The 18,285-nt window shown below is 50.2% G+C and overlaps 1 protein-coding gene across 3 annotated transcripts in view; it reads left to right on the top strand.

The window, feature by feature from the left end:
- EXOC6B (exocyst complex component 6B) overlaps window positions 1-8,230 on the top strand; it is a 363,401-nt gene extending 355,171 nt beyond the window's left edge. For all 3 annotated transcript variants that reach the window (XM_054065132.1, XM_054065131.1, XM_054065129.1), the window contains one exon: window positions 2,824-8,230. In XM_054065132.1, the coding sequence (XP_053921107.1) occupies window positions 2,824-2,950 (127 nt within the window). In that variant the 3' untranslated portion in view covers window positions 2,951-8,230. The remainder of the gene's footprint in view (window positions 1-2,823) is intronic.
- The last annotated feature ends 10,055 nt before the right edge of the window (window positions 8,231-18,285 follow it).

Genomic DNA, 18,285 nt, shown 5'->3' with positions numbered 1-18,285 from the left:
GCTCGAGTGTAATCCTGTGCCTTTGGGCACTTTTAATGTTAACAGATTAGCCTTTGGGATGAAGTTGTTCTCCTTATTTCCAGTTCTAAGCTGAATGGTTTTGGAAACATTTCAGGTTCCCTCTGTCTCTTTTAGGAAGACGGAAGCATGAAAAACATGAATTTGGGGGTTTAATTGGTTAAATAAGTTTCAAGGGGTTTGATTTGGGCTCGATTGACTCCAAAGCCCCTCGGTCTGATGAAGCGCCAGCTTCCCAGGGACTGTCATAGGATCACAGAATCGCTTGTTTGGATAAGATCTTTGAGATCATTGAGTCCAACCATCCCTGTCCACTGCTAAACCACATCCCTGAGCACCTCATCTACCCGGCTTTTGAACACCTCCAGGAATGGGGACTCTGCCACACCACTGGGCAGCCTCAGTCAGGGCTTCAGAACCCTTTCTGTGAAGACGTTTTTACTGATGTCTAACCTGCCCTGGTGCAACGTGAGGACATTTCCTCTCGTCCTATCACCTGTCACTTCGGAGAAAAGACCAACCCCACCTCACTACAACCTCCTTTCAGGGAGTTGTAGATAGTGATGAGGTCTCCCTCAGCCTCCTTTTCTCCAGGCTAAACAACCCCAGGTCCCTCAGCCACCTCTCATAACCCTTGTCCTCCAGCCCCTTCCCCAGCTCCGTTCCCTTCTCTGGATGTGCTCCAATCCCTCAATGTCCTTCTTGGCATGAGGGGCCCAAAACTGAACCCAGGGGTCAAGGTGTGGCCTCACCAACACCAAGTCCAGGGGCACAATTGCCTCTCTGGTCCTGCTGGCCACACTGTTTCTGATCCAAGCCAGGATGCCATTGGCCTTCTTGGCCACCTGGGCCACTGCTGGCTCATGTTCACCCACTGTCAACCAACACCCCCAGGTCCTTTTCCATCAGGCACTTTTCCAGCCACTCTTCCCCAAGCCTGGAGCTGCACGGGGTTGTTGTGTCTCAAGTGCAGGACCCGGCACTTGGCTTTGTTGAACCTCATCCCATTGGTCACAGCGCATGGATCCAGCCTGTCCAGATCCCTCTGTAGAGCCTGCCTACACTCAAGCACTGTGTCCCAGTCACTTGGATGCTTTATTTAGGTCTCAAAGCTCGTAACAGGCTGATATGGTTCATCCAAAGCCTCTGCCAGATCTGATTTACCAAGAAAATCATTTACAAATTGTGGTCTTACGAAACAGCGGCGCTGGGTTGGATGTTGAGGCTGATGCCTTCAAGAGCTGTTGTAGGGTTGACCCCTGTGGGGTGGTTTCCCTTCCCAGCACATGCCCTGCCTTTGCAAAGCTAACGCTTGGGAGTGTGCAACAAGACCTGCTCCCAGCCCAAAATACACATCCATGAATACCAGCGTGCATGAACCTCCAGCTTTGCATGGCCAAATGAGATGGCGCTGCACCAGCTTTGCCTTCATGTCCCATCCCACCACTCAGTCTTCTTGTCCCTGGCTTCCCCATGGAGACCAATGCACTACTTTATGTATTAGATGTCATTGTAATAAACTACAAATCTGAAGAAGATTTTTACTATGAGGAAACCAGTGCTGGATTCCTTCATAGAGTTGTTAAGGATGGAAAAGACCTCTAAGGTCATGAAGTCCTACCATCAACACAACCCCACCGTGCCTACTAAGCCATGTCTTGAAGAACCATTTCTACATCTTTTTTGAACACCTCCAGGGATAGGGACTCCACTACTTCCTTTAATATAAGTTAGAAGATATTGTATAATATTTTAAATTCATAGCTCTGAACCTTCCTGGTTGCCCCAAAAGCTGCGTCTCGCCATTTCAAATAAGAATCCGTAGTGCTATGGATTTGATGCTACTTGTTTAATTCTCTCCTCATATTACAGCGTTGTCATTTACCACTTTATGAGATGACGTGGGGGACATAGCAAAAGCGGTCTGGGAGAATGAGAGGCTTTGGGTTTCATGTCCTTTGGTGTTAGAGGTAGACCCCACAGTGACCTACATGAAAGCTGGGGTGGGGCTCTTTATCAGGGAGAGCAGGGATGGGACGAAGGGGAGTGGTTTTCAGCTGAAAGAGGGGAGGTTGAGGTGAGATCTTAGGGAGATATGTGAGGGTGGGGAGGCCCAGGTTGCCCAGAGAAGTCATGGATACCCCATCCCTGGAGGTGTTCAAGGTCAGGTTGGATGGGGCTTGGAGCAACCTGATCTACTGGGACATGTCCCTGGCTGAAGGGTTGGAACTGGGTGGCCTTTAAGGTCCCTTCCAACCCAAAGCGTTCCATGATTCTATGACATTGGATGGGATTTGTGGGGTTTTAAGTACAAATGCAAACTGTAAAGCCTGCACATGGCTTGGAATGCGGATCTTTACACAAATAGGTGATAAGTTGGATAGGGTGTTGGGCAGCCTGATTTAGTGGCGCGTCCCTGCCCGTTGCAGGGGGTGTGGAACTAGATGATCTTTAAGGTCCCTTCCAACCCAAACTATACTATGATGATACTATGAATAAAATTGGAGTAGAGCCTTTAGATGTTCTCACCTCCTCTCTCTGTCAGGTTGCCCAGAGAAGTAGTGGATGCCTCATCCCTGGAGGTGTTCAAGGCCAGATTGGATGGGCTTTGAGCAACCTGATCCAGTGGAAAGTGTCTCTGCCATTGGCAGGTGGTTGGAACTGGATGGTCTTTAAGGTGCATCCTAACTCAAACCATTCTATGCTCTATGATCAGAGCTTTAACACGATCACTTTACATGCAATTCCTTAGCGGGGTTTGGCTGCAACGATACCTGTGCCATAACCTGTTTCTACTCTGCACAGGATGAGAGACACGAGCCGAAAAAACAACGTTTTTGCCCAGTTTCGGAAAAATGAGAGGGACAAACAGAAGCTGATCGACACTGTGGCCAAGCAGCTCCGCAGCCTGATCAACAGCCATCACTCATGAGGGACTTGGAGACCTCCTGCACCTCAGCCTTCCACACGCCTGGACTTGGGATTCTTGTTCAAAGAGAATATATGTATTTTTGTATTCACCTGTATAGTATTCATGAAACCTACCCTGATGACAAAATGTTCCTTAGCAAACAATCCCGGGAAGAGAGGCGGCACTGTTCGTGAAGGTGGTGGCAGGAGTGTCCTGTTATAAACTCCTATTTTCAGGGGTTTATAAAGTGATGGTAAACCCCGAAGCCCGAGGGAGAAGTTCACACCCCGACTTATGTTCTTGGCTTCCTTTCGTTAACTTATTCAGTCACGGAAGACAAAATAGAGGGAGGAGTTGTGATTTCAGGTTCTTTCATAGGCTCTGGTACAAGGAGTAGATGTTTTGGAAGGTCACACATGAGCTTGTCTTGCCAACTTGCATATTGGATTTAGGCCGGAAAAGAGGCAAATTGACTTCCCAACTTTCTTCTCTTTCCTGGAAGGGCTGATTTCCACCATAGGCTGTAGATTGCTGGAGTTCCAACCCTTTCCCACCTCAGCCTAGCCACCCCCTGAGCTCCACCTCTAGATCCTACTGATGGCTTTTGGACCTGCACTGAATGTCGAAGGGCTTCAAGAACTGCCTCGTTGATTAGATTTGGCTCATCTGGCGCTGGCATGGTGCTTCTGGAATCCAGCAGGAGAGGAGGGATGCTCAGCAGGAACGGTGCAAAGGCAGGCTGGATTCTCCTGGTGTCCAGAGCACTCCGTTCAGGTTCTTTTCTTCTCCTTGCACCTCTTTTCCATGCTGATGTCCCATCTTCCCTCTCCTCCTGACACAGTGCAATGGGGTGAAGTCCTTCTGCATCCTGCGTGTGCTCTGGCTTGTGTTGCACAAGAGTGGCCCTACAAACCCACCGCTGGCCAGGACACTGAGCAGGAACCTCCTGGATGTCCCTGAAGCAAGAGATGCCCCACAGAGCCGCATCGCCCAGCACCTCCCAGCTCAGAAAGTGCCTATGGACAAAATTCCCCTCTCTCTTCTGGAGGTCCCCAAACATCCTCTGCTCAAATCGAGACACCCTTGAGGAGGACGATAACTTTCCCAACAGGACTTTAATCACAGGGTTCAGGTTACAGAGAGAGGGGATTTTTGCCCTTATCTTCTCGTTACCCTTTTGACTGTAATTACTGCAGATGAAAGCTTATCCAGCTGGTTCCCCTACCTCCCAAACCCTGATGTTAAAGGGAATTAGAGTCTCCCTGGTGTGTGTTACAGCTCTGGAAGAGCCACGAGCCATACCTGTTTTCTACCCTTGTTCAAGAGCGCTGGATGCTCAGCTCTCAAACCGCTCCTGGAGGCAGAGAAGGGGGTTTGTTGCCTATGGAGCAACATCCCTTCTCATTCCCCTCCCTGGGTGCAGATTCCCAAAGCTGTGGAGGGGCAGAGCATGTAGGAACATCACCACATGGCATTTGCAGAAGAGCGGCAGCATTTTCTTGGCCCATTTGCTCTCTGTCCATGTGCAATTTTTGCCGTGTGGTTCTTGCCTGCGGAGGTCTTCTGATGTTCAAGCTCTGGATGGACAAAGGAGATCTTCTCTCCTTGTTCCTCAGCAATACTTGATTCCTTGTTTTCTTTTTGATAGGCATACGTGTTAATTAAGTCAATAGGCACATTGTGGGGCTGCCACCCCAGCAGTTTCCAGCCATGAGGACCAGGGGATTATTTGCATTAAGAGGAGGGAAGAGCCAAATGTGGCTTCACGGTTCCTCGCTTTTGGGAGAGGGAATCAGAGGTTGCTTTCTTCTCAACTCCTCTTTGAAGTACATGTATGAAGGATGGAGGGGAAAAAGCAGCTGAATGAAAGTTGGTGTTAGTGTGGCAAGAAAGGGATTGTCTTTGTAGATACATCTACAGATGACCAGGCAAAGGCCAGAAAGGGACTATCTTTGTAGATACATCTACAGATGATCCAGTTTTTGGAGGGACAAGTAAAAATGAGCTCAGTCCATTCCCTGCTGGGACCGCTTTCCTGCTCCTCATAATGCTGGATCTAAGTGTAGATCAGCCTGGTGGCTTCACTACATCCCCTGTGAGCTCCAGCTCTGTGTTGGCATTCCATGAAGATAAAATTGTCCGGCTTGCTGGACTCTTGTAGGAGATGAATTGCTGGGGAAAGGAAGCAGAGCCCTCCTCATGGTCCTGGCAGTGATGGGAGACCCCTCAGCCTTCCAGCCAAGATGCATCCCATGAGCCTGAGGACCACAAGGCACTATTATTCCTCCTCCCCATCCCTTAGCAGTGCCACTATGGGACAGATGTGGGGCCAGGAGCTTAAAGGGGGGTGCAAAATCAGGTGGGGTGGGCTGATTCAGAGCTGCTACCCGGAGGATCCAAAGGTGTTGGTAGCAGGAGAAGCTCCAATCCACAGGAGGCTTCAGTTGAGGGCCATTAAATAGTAAGAAGCACTTTAGAATCCTTCAAAATCAAGCTGCTACAGATGCTGGCAATGGCGCTGCTGAGCATCAGCGAGCATGACAAATAAGGCGCTCTGGCACTTCCAGGTTTTATTAGTGGGAGGATAGACTGTCAAACACAATTTTTAATCGCTTTTGTCAGCCGCTGGCTTGGCTGCCGGGCGAGGCGGTACCTTTGCAGCCGGGAGGCTTTTTCTCTTCTCCAAGCTAGGATGGAGGGAGGAGGAGCAGGCAGCGCCCGGCAGCATCGCCTCCGCTCACCGAGACACGGGGACCAGGCTTTGTGCTGTCGGTGCGAGCAGAAAAACGCATCTAGCTGTGCTGCCGCCTCGAAATTCCACTTTTATGCCCCTAAGGGATGACCCCTGTATTGCGTTGCACAAGTTATTCCCAGATAAAATTCCCAAAGCAGCTGGATCTCAGGGCAAGACCTTGTTTCAGAGCCTCCAGCTACTTTCCAATCTTCTCCATCCCATAACTGAGCTATCCCACCCATCTCCACTGAGCTTTCTTTAGGAGAGGAGCGACACGGCGTTGCCCTGCCTGCCCAGAAGGGATTTCCTCGCTCCTTTGAGCTCTGTTTGGAGAAGCCGGGCTTGGAATCCTTCACACCAACTTCTGGCGCTCAGGACTCGCTGCTGGGAAAGTCAAAGTCGGCCAAGGGAAGAGATTCAGGGAGTTTCTGATTTCGGAGGTCAAGCGCCTAACCGCAAGTCACAGAACGGGATAAAAAATGGCATTTTTGGTGCTCTGGTCCTAATTAAAAACTTTTTGTTCTGCGCGATGCAGTCCCATCCCTTCAAAATAAAAATTAATCTTTGAAACAGATTGCTTAAAAAGCCCTGGAAGATGTTTAAAATCCCCTCTAAATCTCTTCCTAATGATCGGTGTCGTCCAATACGGATGGGATTGCTTAGGAGGGAGAGGTTGTTGCTATAAATTTACAAAGAAGGGGTGGGAAATAGAAGCAGAACCCGCTCTGTTGTTGAAGATATGCGACCCCCAAACCAAATAACGCTGCTATTAACACCTCCATCTCCATACCTTGAACCTTCCTTAGGGTTCTTTTTGGCTGGAGAAAAAGCTGGGTCATTCCCCAACCCAGCAAACATAGTGGGAAAAAAGGATTATGAAGAAAAAAGGCAACTTTGGATTCCGGAGACGGATCGACACATCTCATCTTATTTATAACCTTCAAGGGCTTTGCAAGGCAGCCCAGGGAGGGGCAATAATTTTATGGAAGGTCTCTAATGCGCTAACTCGCAGCCTAAGCTCTACCTAAACATTATGGGAAGAGCCTGTGTTGGACATAAGCGCGTGTGAAGCTGTGGGAGAGATTTTTCCGGGTGGTTTTCTTATCCCTAGGGCTGGAGTTCAAGTCAGATGCTCGTAGCGATGTTGCACTTTGTTCTCCATCCAACCACAACTCCAGGCGATGCGGCATGGGAGAGAAGCTGGCCAGTGCTTTGTTGGAGGGGCTGTTTTGGTTTGGTTTTCTTCAAAACTTGGCTGGTTTTGTGCTGCTCTGCAAACAGAGGTTTGGGCAGAAGGAGGAGGTGGTTGCGTGCTGGCCCCAAACTGTTGGCAAGATGCTGGAAGGCAGCGTGGAGGCTGAGATGGAGCTGGGACCACTCCGGTGGCATTGGCTGCTGTCGGCGCCTTCTGCACCGAAGCGGTTTTTAGAGTAAAATCCTTTACCCCCCCAGTGCAGCGATAATGGGAAGTGGCAAGTGAGGGAGGTTTGTGGTAGGATTCCCTCCAGCATCCCTTCAAACCCCAGGCAGAGACATCTTCAGTGGCTTCCTACCTGTCTGCCCCACCTCCATTTAGCTTTTCCCTTTAGTTCTGTGTTGGGTTCGGTGCTTTTTTGGACCATCAAGTGGTTTGGAGCATCCAGCCACCCTCCCACACCCTGCCTGGGTTCACATCCCATCCCCGGATGCCGTGGGGTTGCTGGGATCTCTGTGACCCGTTTCTTATGGCTTTGTGGTGCCCATAAACCCGTGTGTCCTTCCCTCCCCCGACTTGACTCGTGTTGTAGGGTGTGGGGAACTCAAAAGGAACACAACTCACATATCCGTCTTACAAATGACTTCAAGATGGGGCCATCTCTGCCATCAGCTTCGAGGGAAGTGACCTATAGACACTGTGTTCTGGGTGGGATTCACCCCAAAAATGCTGGATGGAGAGGAGGAGCTTTAGGGTGTGACCTGGGGAGGATTTGATGGGCTTCATCTCCAAAGCTGCTGCTGGTCTGCTCTGCTCTGGTCACGCTTGGTCCTTAGGACAAGACTGGGGGAGTTTTGGCTGAAGTGAGCGTCCACCCACCTGCAGCTTCTCCAGCTCCAGGGGCAGCACCCCAAAACCTCTGCAAGAAGCTCAGGGTTGGGCTTCTGGAATCCACTTCCCATTCCTTTCTGCCTTGGCTCATCCTTCTGACTTTCTTTTGACATGAAAACCCATCCAAGCCCTCCTCCCCATCCCTCCCTGTCCTCTGGCTGCTTGTGTTGCCTTTTCTCTTTATTTTTTTCGGGAGGGGGGGGGGGGGAAAGGACATGTTTTTGTAAACTAATGTGGTGAAAACAGCTTTTTTTGCACAAGTCGTTGCACAATAAGGGGAAAAATTAGTAAATTAGGTTTAACTTTAAAGGGAATTTTTTTTTTTCCTTAAAACTCACTAGCAGAGCTACTGATGAAGAGAAGAAAAGAAGAGATGGACTGATTAAAACATGGACTGCATGGTTTACAGGTTCAATTGCGTTAGAAATTAGCATGTTGATTCCGACTGTACATTTATCCTATTGTAACTTCAATTAAACAATACCGCATATAACTGTTTAAAAAAGTACCTGAGCTCATTGTGCATCACTGCGAAGGCGCTGGGTTTGCCTTCGTCTCGCCAGAAAAAAAAAGATCCTAAATGCCCTAAAAGACCAAAATTCAACATCCCCTTTGTACAACCTGTGAAGATTTGGTGCTGAAACACCTGGATTTATGGATTGTCCGATGGGGAGATGATCCCGTACCGAGTTCCTGCTCCTGTGCCCAGTGTTGCTTTGCTGCGCTCTGAGCTAAAGCCAAGTTTTGCCTCGTTTGGTGGTGGTTTTAATTGGTTTCTGCCATGAAGAAGCCTCCGGGAAAGCTGAGGCCACGAGAGGAGGCCACGGAGATGATCCAAGGGGTGGAGCACCTCCGCTTGGAGGAGGACAGGCTGAAAGAGTTGGGGTTGTTCAGCCTGGGGAAGAGAAGGCTCTGAGCTTCCAGTAGGGAAAGGGGCTTCAAGAAAGCTGGGGAGGGGCTCTTGATCAGGGAAGGCGGGAATAGGATGACAGGAACAGTTTTCAGCTAAAAAAGGGGAGACTGAGATGAGATCTTAGGAAGAAATGTTTTCCTGTGAGGGTGGAGAGGCCCTGGCCCAGGTTGCCCAGAGCACTGGTGGCTGCCCCATCCCTGGAGGTGTTCAGGGCCAGGTTGGATGGGGCTTGGAGCAACCTGATCCAGTGGGAGGTGTCCCTGCCCGTGGCAGGCGGTTGGAACTGGAAGGCCTTTGAGGTCCCTTCCGACCCAAACAATTCTGTGATTTCATGATATAAAATCAACATGGCATGTGCTAAGGGAGAACTTCTTCACCATGAGGGTGGTGAGGCCCTGGCCCAGGTTGTCCAGAGAAGCTGTGTCTGCCCCATCCCTGGAGGTGTTCAAGGCCAGGTTGGATGGGCCCTTGGACAGCCTGGTCTGGTGGAACGTGTCCCTGCCCATGGCCCAGAGTTTGGAACTGGATGATCTTTAAGGTCCCTTCCAACCCAAACCATTCTATGATTCTGTGATTCTATAATTCTAGGAATGAAAAACCAGACGACTGGGATGTCTCAGCGTGTAATCCTAAACAGAGGCGCAGCACTGGAGTATCTCCATGGGGCCGGGTGATGCTGAGGATTCCAAGTCAGGGGCTGGAATTAGGGTCTTGGCCCCCTGTTAAGGATGATTGAGTGGTTTATTGGAAAGGCTCAGGCAAACAAGGTGGTTCAATATGTGAAAGTGAAGGATTTAGGGCATTGTCATGGGCTGGAGGACTCCCTCCTGGAAAGCAGGAGATGTGTAAAAGGATCCTGGATGGATTCTATCCATGGGTTGTATTCCATGAATTCCTCCAAAACCCTTTCCTAACCCATTTATCCCATTTGGTTTCCATCACGGCCTGGAGCAGGGTGTTCCACGTGTTAATTCAGTGCAGTGGGGAGGAAAAGTGCTCCTTGGTACTTGCTTCTAAACCTCTGCCAGGTCGTTTGCAGGTGCACACAGGGGAGAAGAGGATCAAAGGAGGATGGGAACCTCTCAAATTTCATCTGGCCACCTCAGAATATTCTTGGGTGCTGTCTGATAATGGCAATCATGAACAAATGGAAAGTGCAATGTCCAATGACAGCAGGTCTAGGTGGGACCCCAAAATGCATGAAGCCCCCCAAGCCTGGCGAGCCCACCCTGGACCCAGCAGCAGCAGCACATGATCTGGTCTCATGAGGCAGCTCCCTGCAGAGTGTGTGGTGAAGATCTTCAACGTCCATCCCTCGCCCCTTGGCCGAGGGTATTTTGAGTGCTGAGCAGTGCTAAGAGCAGACCAGATCGGTGCTGGTCCAGGCTCAGGATTGTGTTAAAGGAGCTGAGCAGCCCTGAGTGCTGGAGATGTTCCGCAGCACCCGTGGGGCTGAGACGTGGTCTCACCGTGGGAGTCTGGTGGCAGATGATGGGCAGATGGACCATCATGGAGGATGGATCAGCGAGCTGCAGCCACAGGTACGTTTTGGGACGTGGACGTGGGATCATAGAATCATTAAGGTTGCAAAAGACCTCTAAGCTCATCCAGTCCAACCATCAGCCCAACCCCACCGTGCCTGCTAAAACATGACCCGAAGTGCCACATCTACACAGTTTTTGAACCCCTCCAGGGATGAGGACTCCACCACTGCCCTGGGCAGCCTCTTCCAGTGCTTCACCAATCTTTCAGTAAAGTTGTTTTCCCTAATATCCAATCTAAACCTCCCCTGGTGCACCTTGAGGCCATTTCCTCTTATCCTATCACTTGTTACTTGGATGCTGCAGTAGAGAGCCCGTTGTCCCAGCCCCGGGGATGTGTTGGAAGCCCAGCATTGAGGATGGTGGGGAGCATAGCCACATCCATCCAAGGAACAATCTCTGGATCAAACCTCCAGAAACACGCCCAGGCGTCTCTGGAGAAAAGACCAAGTTGGGACAGTGCAGCTGAAGGGATGAGTTGCGGCCCCACATCTCTGCTCACACCCTGGCCTGATGCCGTGTCGCTAATAGATGCATGTCCTGAGCCCTTGGTTTGGTCCTTTTGGTTGTCCATGCCTTGCTTTCCTCATCTTTAAACTACGACTGTCCCTTGCTTAGGAATATGGTTTCATGGTGAAGTTGGTAGTGTGAGGTTTGCGGTTGGACTTGATGATCTTAAAGGTTTTTTTCCAACCTAAATAATTCTGTGATTCTAAGAGTTTCTCATTTTGACATCTTCTTTGGGATGCTGAGTTTCTGCACCGGGATTTAACATCTCTGTGCAGTGGCCTGGTGCCTTCCGCTTCCCACATGAGTGGGGTGGAGGCCAAGTGGCAAGTCTAGCTGGGTTATCACCATCAGTAGAGCTTTGTGGGGCAGGACACCACAAGGAAGAAGGTCCAGCACAGCCTTAACATGCTTGGACTTAGAGATGCTCTTGCCCTCTCCGGTGGGACAGGCTCTCTGGAGGTCTCTAGGGTGGTCTTCTGCTCACAGCAGGACTGTTGCTAATGCTAGATCAGGATGGCTATGGTTTTATGTGACCAAGTCTCGAGAAACCTCCAAGGATGGACATCTCCCACCTCTCTGGTGGCCACACCACCCTCCCAGTGAAGACTTTCTTAGTGTCCAGCCTGAGCACAAGCACCCAGAGCTGATTTGCTGTGTTCACTAGGAGAGTCGCTGTGGGCTTGTGTTCAACCAGGTTGTCCCTGTCACCACTAGATCTGGCAAACAGAGCTGTTACTCACTCAGTTCCCACACGGTGACTGTTTTTTATGGTGGCACCACACAAAACCATTGTACTGGGAGTGAAGAAGATGCAGACTGGTGACTGTCCTGTACGTGGGACATGAGACAGCAAACCCACAGCTCAATGCAGGTATCTTCCAGTCCCAAGCCATTATTGAGTCCCATGGCAGCACCACCATTCCTGGGAATGCTGAACCTGCCTCCCTTAAGGAGGAAATTCCCATGGGCTGGAGATAGGCTCATCTGACAACTTCACCTTCTTGCAACCTCAGCCAATCTCATCAAGGAAGGAAGGAGGTTAAGAGGTAAATCAAGGTGAAGGCAAGAAGGGACAGAGACAGGAGGAAATAAATGCTCAGGAATATCTGTTCTAAAGTATTTGTCTTGCCTGCCTTAAAGAAAATAAGGAGGAAAAAACCTCCCTGCTTGTGGTTGCTTGTGGGTTTGGGATCCAACTCTTTGGAAAACAGCTAGAGCAAATGCAACAAGGAAGAAAACCTTGTTGGGTGATCGCTGAACTCTGAGTGAGGGTGGTGGCTGCAGGCAAGAGACTGCAAGGGAGCCAAAACATTCCCAACCAAGCCCCAAACTGGTTGAACACCAGATAATGATGGCCCAGACAGCCCTTTCTCTTCCTTGGCTCCAAAGGTTGAGTAGGTCAGATGAAAGTCCCTGCACACAGGCAGGGAAATACTGCCCAAAACGCTTGGGCTCGCATCAGACCTCAAAGCCTCCATCTGAGGATCAGGTTCTTGGAGGTCTTGGGCTGATCTCATTAGGTCTTGTGGTGTTAAATTTACATCAGTCGTGTTTAAATCTTCCCTTTGACCGAGTGAGGATTTTGTTCCCGGACACCTATTTGGGAGCATTTCCGGCATCTCATTTCTCAGATACTTAAAAGTCTCTGTCCCACATCCCATCAGTGTTGATCTGAGACCAATCTGTGTTTGATTGCTTTTGTGTCAGCACTCGTTCTTCAAATTTATCAGCCCTTTACCTTCCTTGGTGGTGTCTCTCTCGATATCTGGAGAGAGAGGTATCAAAGAATCACGGAATGTCCTGAGTTGGAATGGACCTACAAGGGTCATCGAGTTCAGCTCCTGTCCCTGCACAGGACAACCCCAACATTCACACCGTGAGTCTGAGGGTGTTGGCCAAATGCTTCTTGAATATTGTCAGGCTTGGGGCCATGACTGCTTCCCTGAGGAGATGCTCCAGTGCTCCACCACCCTCTGGGTGAGGATCCATCCCCTAATGTCCAACCTAACCCTGCCCTGACACATGTTTCTTCCCTTCCCTCAGGTCCAGAGAGGAGAGATCAGCAGCTGCTCCTCCTCCGTCCCTTGCGGAGAAGGTGTAGACCAAAATAATGTCTCCGCTCGGTCTCTTCTTCAGGCTGAACAGAGCAAGTGACTTTAGCTTCATCTTATATGGCTTCACCCTTCCTTCTCAGCCAGATTTTTTTCCTGTCTAGGAAAGCCCAGGGGCTTTGGGCTTCATGTCTCTCTCCATTTTCTGGTTGCCATTTCCATACTTGTTCCCATCTCCCATACATATTCCCACCTGAACCTTTCTGTCAATATGGGGGACCATAAAATGTGCATGCTGCAAGGAATTGTCAGGACTGACATGTACATGGGCATTAATATTTCACTGTCTCAACTGGAAATGTCTCACTTGATACTAAAAACCCTCTTTTAGGGCCGTGACAGAATTGCTTCGCTGTAGGCAGTGACCGTCGCCTCCATGTCTTCCTACTCATTGGCCATTTTGAGGTGAAGGGCTCTTTTCTTGCTGCAAGATCCTGCACTTTGCTCTGATTCTCATCCTCCCGCCTTTACTCTGCTCATCATGGTTGTTGAGTTCATCCCAGTTGACATCACCATGATCCCCATCAGTGGTGATGTTGTAATGTGGAGGGTTTGCCAGATTTAGAACGATAGAATGGTTTGGATTGGAAAGGACCTCAAAACCCTCTGTTCAACCCCCCTGCCGTGGGCAGGGACACCTCCCGCTGGATCAGGTTGCTCCAAGCCCCATCCAATCTGGCCTTGAACACCTCCAGGGATGGGGCAGCCACATCTCTGGGCAACCTGGGCCAGGGCCTCTCCACCCTCACAGGAAAACATTCCTTCCTAAGATCTCATCTCAATCTCCTCTCTTTCAGCTTAAAATCATTTCCCCTCGTTCTATGACAGGCTGAGAGAGTTGGGGTTGTTCAGCCTTAAAAAGAGAAGGCTCTGAGGAGATCTTACAGCGACCTTCCAGTACCTGAAGGGGCTACAAGAAAGCTGGAGAGGGGCTGTTCATAAAGGCTTGTGGTGATAGGATGAGGGGGAACGACTGCAAACTGGAGAGGGGCAGATTTAGACTGGACATTAGGAAGAATTTCTTCACCATGAGAGTGGTGAGGCCCTGGCCCAGGTTGCCCAGAGCAGTGGTGGCTGCCCCATCCCTGGAGGTGTTCCAGGCCAGGTTGGATGGGCCTTGGGCAGCCTGAGCCAGTGGGAGGTGTCCCTGCCCATGGCAGCGGGTTGGAACTGGATGGGCTTTATGGTCCCTTCCAACCCAAACTATTCTATGATTCTATCCCTGCACTCCCTGATCAAGAGCCCCTCCACAGCTTTCCTGAAGCACCTTCAGGTACTGGAAGTTGCTCTAGGGTCTTCCTGGTACCTTCTCTTCTCCAGGCTGAACAATCCCGACTCTTTTTCTTCTGCCATGGGTCAAACCCAATTTTGATGGGTTTGATAGGGATGATTGTGTCACATGGATGAAAGAACGTAACCATCATGGGTGAATTTCTTCCCACTCTTGAGAGTGAGGAACAAGTGGGCAGGTGGACACTGGCTCAAGAGGACCACCAAGGTTTGAAGGATTGCAGAGTTTAAAGCAAAAGTGGAGGAAGGACGCTGATAAGAGACAGCTGTCATCACATGCCTGGAGAGCACAGGTGAAGGAGGTTGTTAGAGCAGATAAATAAAGATGAGAAGGGAAGGAACAGATAGCCTAGAGATAGTGTGACCTGTGATATGGGTGGGTGAGGAAGATGAAGCAGCTAGAGAAGGAGATTGCACCTCTCCTGGCAAGAACGCTGGATGAAATCCAAGAAGAATAAGCACAGAGCATTACGTACAGGGGAAGAAATGTGGGCAGGGAAATGCAGGAGATGGAGCAACCGGATTTGGGATGTGAAACTGGGTTGTACAGGGAGTAACAGCTGAGCAATTGCAACGTCAAGAGGAGGCCCACAAAGGTGAGGGTGCTGGGACTATTGTGTGGTGATGGTGTGGGATGGGGAAGAAGCAAGATGGGACCACTTGAGATAAACAGGACTTTCCTCCTTTCTGCCTTCATGCCTTCTCAGTGTTTTTCCAAATGCAGTGCTTCCGATCCCCAGGTGGGACCGGGTGGCGTTCCTCTCCGTGACAGCCCCTTCATCTTCACTCTATGCCATGATTATGAAGCCCACGTGGCTTCGTGGCCCTGCTAATTGCGTTTTGTGGGGCAGTAATTGAATGAAAGCTCACGAGAGCCATGGATCAAAGGCAGGAGCCCATCAATATCTGCCTGCCCCAGAATCTGATTAGCAAGGAGAAGGCATCAATCACAGCTGCCCCTCCCTGACCCAGCGATACTTAATGCAGGTACGGCGCCCAAGCCGGTGTCAGGGAAATCGGATTTGCTCACGAAAGGTTAAGCAACACCGTGGATGAAAAATTATTGTGATGCCGTGTCTTCTCAGCAGCCATTCATCTCCGCGCCGCTCGCCGTGGGATAGAGGGGCTGCCGGAGCAAGCTTTGGGAGATGATTACTCAACGTCGTCTGAGACGTGTGAAGTGTTAAAGACCCCCTGGCAGGGCACGGGGCAGTCATTTATATTCATTAGCTGGCCCGTAGACATCTGCTCGCTCTTTGAGGGGGACAGAGACACACACTTGCTGCCCAGGTCTTCACTTATGGTTCCTTGGTGAAGTGGCAGGACCTGATTTCTTCTCCCTTGGTGGCCCTGGGCACTTGTTGCTCCACTGAGCAAGGGGATCCCGTCTCATGAAGGCAATTCTGTTTCTCCTTCAGGTCTGGTGACAAAACCATCCCAGCTGGCCTAGGCAGCTGCTGCCTGCAGGGTACGAGTTCAGGAAAGAACCTGAAATTCATGCTTTTTCACTACTTGTTCCTTTTTTGCCTCAAGCTGCGATGGCCCATAGGACAGTGCAGAGTACAGAGGGATGCTCTGAAGCCCCGTCCCACCACTCTTACTCGCAGCTCTGGTAACTGTTCTTCGCTATGAAGTGCAAAAGCCATGTCTGAAGGCAACACTTTACTCTTCTCTTGATCTTCTTTCACTCTGCCCTTCCAGCCTCTGAACAAGGCATGGATTTTCCAGGGCAGAGCCTGGGTGGTAAATCCCCAGATAAGTTTCTGTTCCCACCTTTCCAAGAAAGAGCAACCCCTAAGCTGTCATGTTTGGACAGGTCTTCTCCACCTTCCTGCCTTACAGTCTTCCACTTCTCCACAGTCTCATGATTCAGATTGGAAGAAACCCCCAAGAAAAAGGCAAAAGTGTCCTTCAGTTGAGTATCTTTAATATTGCCCATGCTGAGGGATGGACCCTCTGCAAGCCCAGCTGGCAGTGGTTCCAGCAATGAGTCCTCCTCCCTCACCACTCCCAGCCCCACCTGAAGCTGATGCTTCTCCTGCTCCCTGCAGCAGAGCTTTGGGGCTTCTGGAGGCAGTGAGGTCTGCTTTGTAACGGAGGGATCACCGGGAACCTATAATATTATGGGTCCTACACGAAAGCTGGGGAGGGACTCTTGGTCGGAGAGTGTGGGGATAGGATGAGGGGCAATGGTTTTAAGCTGAAAAGGGGGAGAGGGAGATGGGATTTTTGGGAATAAATGGTTTCTTGTGAGGGTGGGAAGGCACTGGCCCAGGTTGCCCAGAGAAGCTGTGGGTGCCTCATCCTTGGAGGTGTCCAAGACCAGGTTGAATGGGGCTTGGAGCAACCTGGTCCTCTGCAAGGTGTCCCTGCCCATGGCAGGGGGATTGGAACTGGATGGGCTTTGAGGTCCCTTCCAACCCAAACCATTCTATGATTCCATGCGATTCTATGACATCTGGAGGGGTTTGTGAGCTTTGTCTGCAGGCCAACCAGCCCAGGGCTTGTGCAGATGTGTGGTGGCACGCAGGGGTGGATAGCATCTCTCTGGGGTGCTGGAAGGAGCCCATGAGGGTGTTGGCTTCATCAAAAATCCAGCCTGATGTTGGACACTGAGCACAATATATGTCAGGATGGGCCTTTCGGGGTTACCAGGGCAAGATTTCCCCACTGCTGACTTCAGCTTAAGACCAAGCCCTTAGTCCTGACCCAGGAAAACATTTCACACCTGCTCGAACGCTTTCAAGCCTCTGGGATGCTTTCCCGGGGTTGGGCTGCAGTGAGTGCCCTGAGGCCGTGTCTCTACAAGCAAATTAAACAGTTCCAGGGTTCAGACACCAATTATCCTCACTGTTAATTTATAAGCACTGGTTCAGGTGATTCTCAAGCGTGGGTTGGGAGTGTGCGTGGCCTCAGATCCTTCCCAACTAGCTGGTTGGGAAGGTCAATTCCATGGGTGAAGACTTGTCCCAACCAGACACCTTTGGGGTTGGAGGATGGTCCCAGACACGTCCATCGCACCAGTGGAGATGGAGCCTCTGTGTTTCTGCAGAGCAGATGTGATTGACCAGGCTTTCATTTAACAACCCTACAGCTCAAGCCTTCACAGCTTGGACAGTTCCCAAATGTGCAGCTGTGAATACCTAAGTAAGAGTAATTAATTATAATTGCAAACATTCATATTAATTTACAGTAGTATCATTTTTAATATGGTTTTCTTTGCCAGGATGCTTATTTCTTGCTGATTAAGGCCATGTCTGCAGCTGCTGGGGTTGTCACCAGGAAAGGACTGATTCCTGGCAGCGGAGACAAGAAGAAGGTTTTGTCTTTCCACCAGCTCGTGAGATACCACCAGCTTCTGGTGTGCCTTCCAGGCCTCCTGGGGAAGCTGTTTCCCCCTCAAAACTAGGACCATAGAATAGTTTGGGTTTGAAGGGACCGTAAACATCACCTAGTTCCAAATCCCTGCCATGGGCAGGGACACCTCCCACTGGATCAGGTTGCTCCAAGCCCCATCCAACCTGGCCTTGAACACCTCCAGGGATGGGGCAGCCACAACTTCCCTGGGCAACCTGGGCCAGGGCCTCACCACTCTCATGGTGAAGAAGTTCCTCCTTAGGTCCAGTCTAAATCTGCCCCTCTCTGGTTTATACCATTGCCCCTCATCCTGTCACTAGAATGTCACGACCGGCACTGGAGGAGTCTCCATCACCATCCAAGGCTGCCTGAACTGCCTGCTCCTCCTCTCCTCATGCTGTGCGTTTCCTTAAACCCTCACGCTTCCTTGGCACTTTTGATCTCCCGTGTCTTCTGGGAAGCTGGGATGGGTGGGAGAGATTTGCATGCTGAAATTTCAACAAGGAAGTTCCTTGGTGCAGAGGGGACCAACTTCTTCCCTGCTTTTGGGCTTATTATATTTTTATTTGCTTTTTTAGTCAGCTAATGGACAACCTTTTATTACTTTTTTTCCTCTCAAAGACTACTAGAAAGCAGGTAAGTGTGACGTGGGACATCCTTAACCCCAAGCTGACCCCGACTCTGTTCCCATATAGATAAGGCGATGACTAAAGTACGTCTTTTGCTTTCTGAGACACACCTAGTTGCTTGGCTCCCTTCTAAATATTTTTTTTACATCTGCTTTCCCCACCCTGTTATGGAAATTACACCCAAG

The sequence above is a fragment of the Cuculus canorus genome, chromosome 4 (genome assembly GCF_017976375.1).
Source record: "Cuculus canorus isolate bCucCan1 chromosome 4, bCucCan1.pri, whole genome shotgun sequence".
NCBI classification, from domain to species: Eukaryota; Metazoa; Chordata; class Aves; order Cuculiformes; family Cuculidae; genus Cuculus; species Cuculus canorus.
This window is presented reverse-complemented; position numbering and strand designations above follow the sequence as displayed.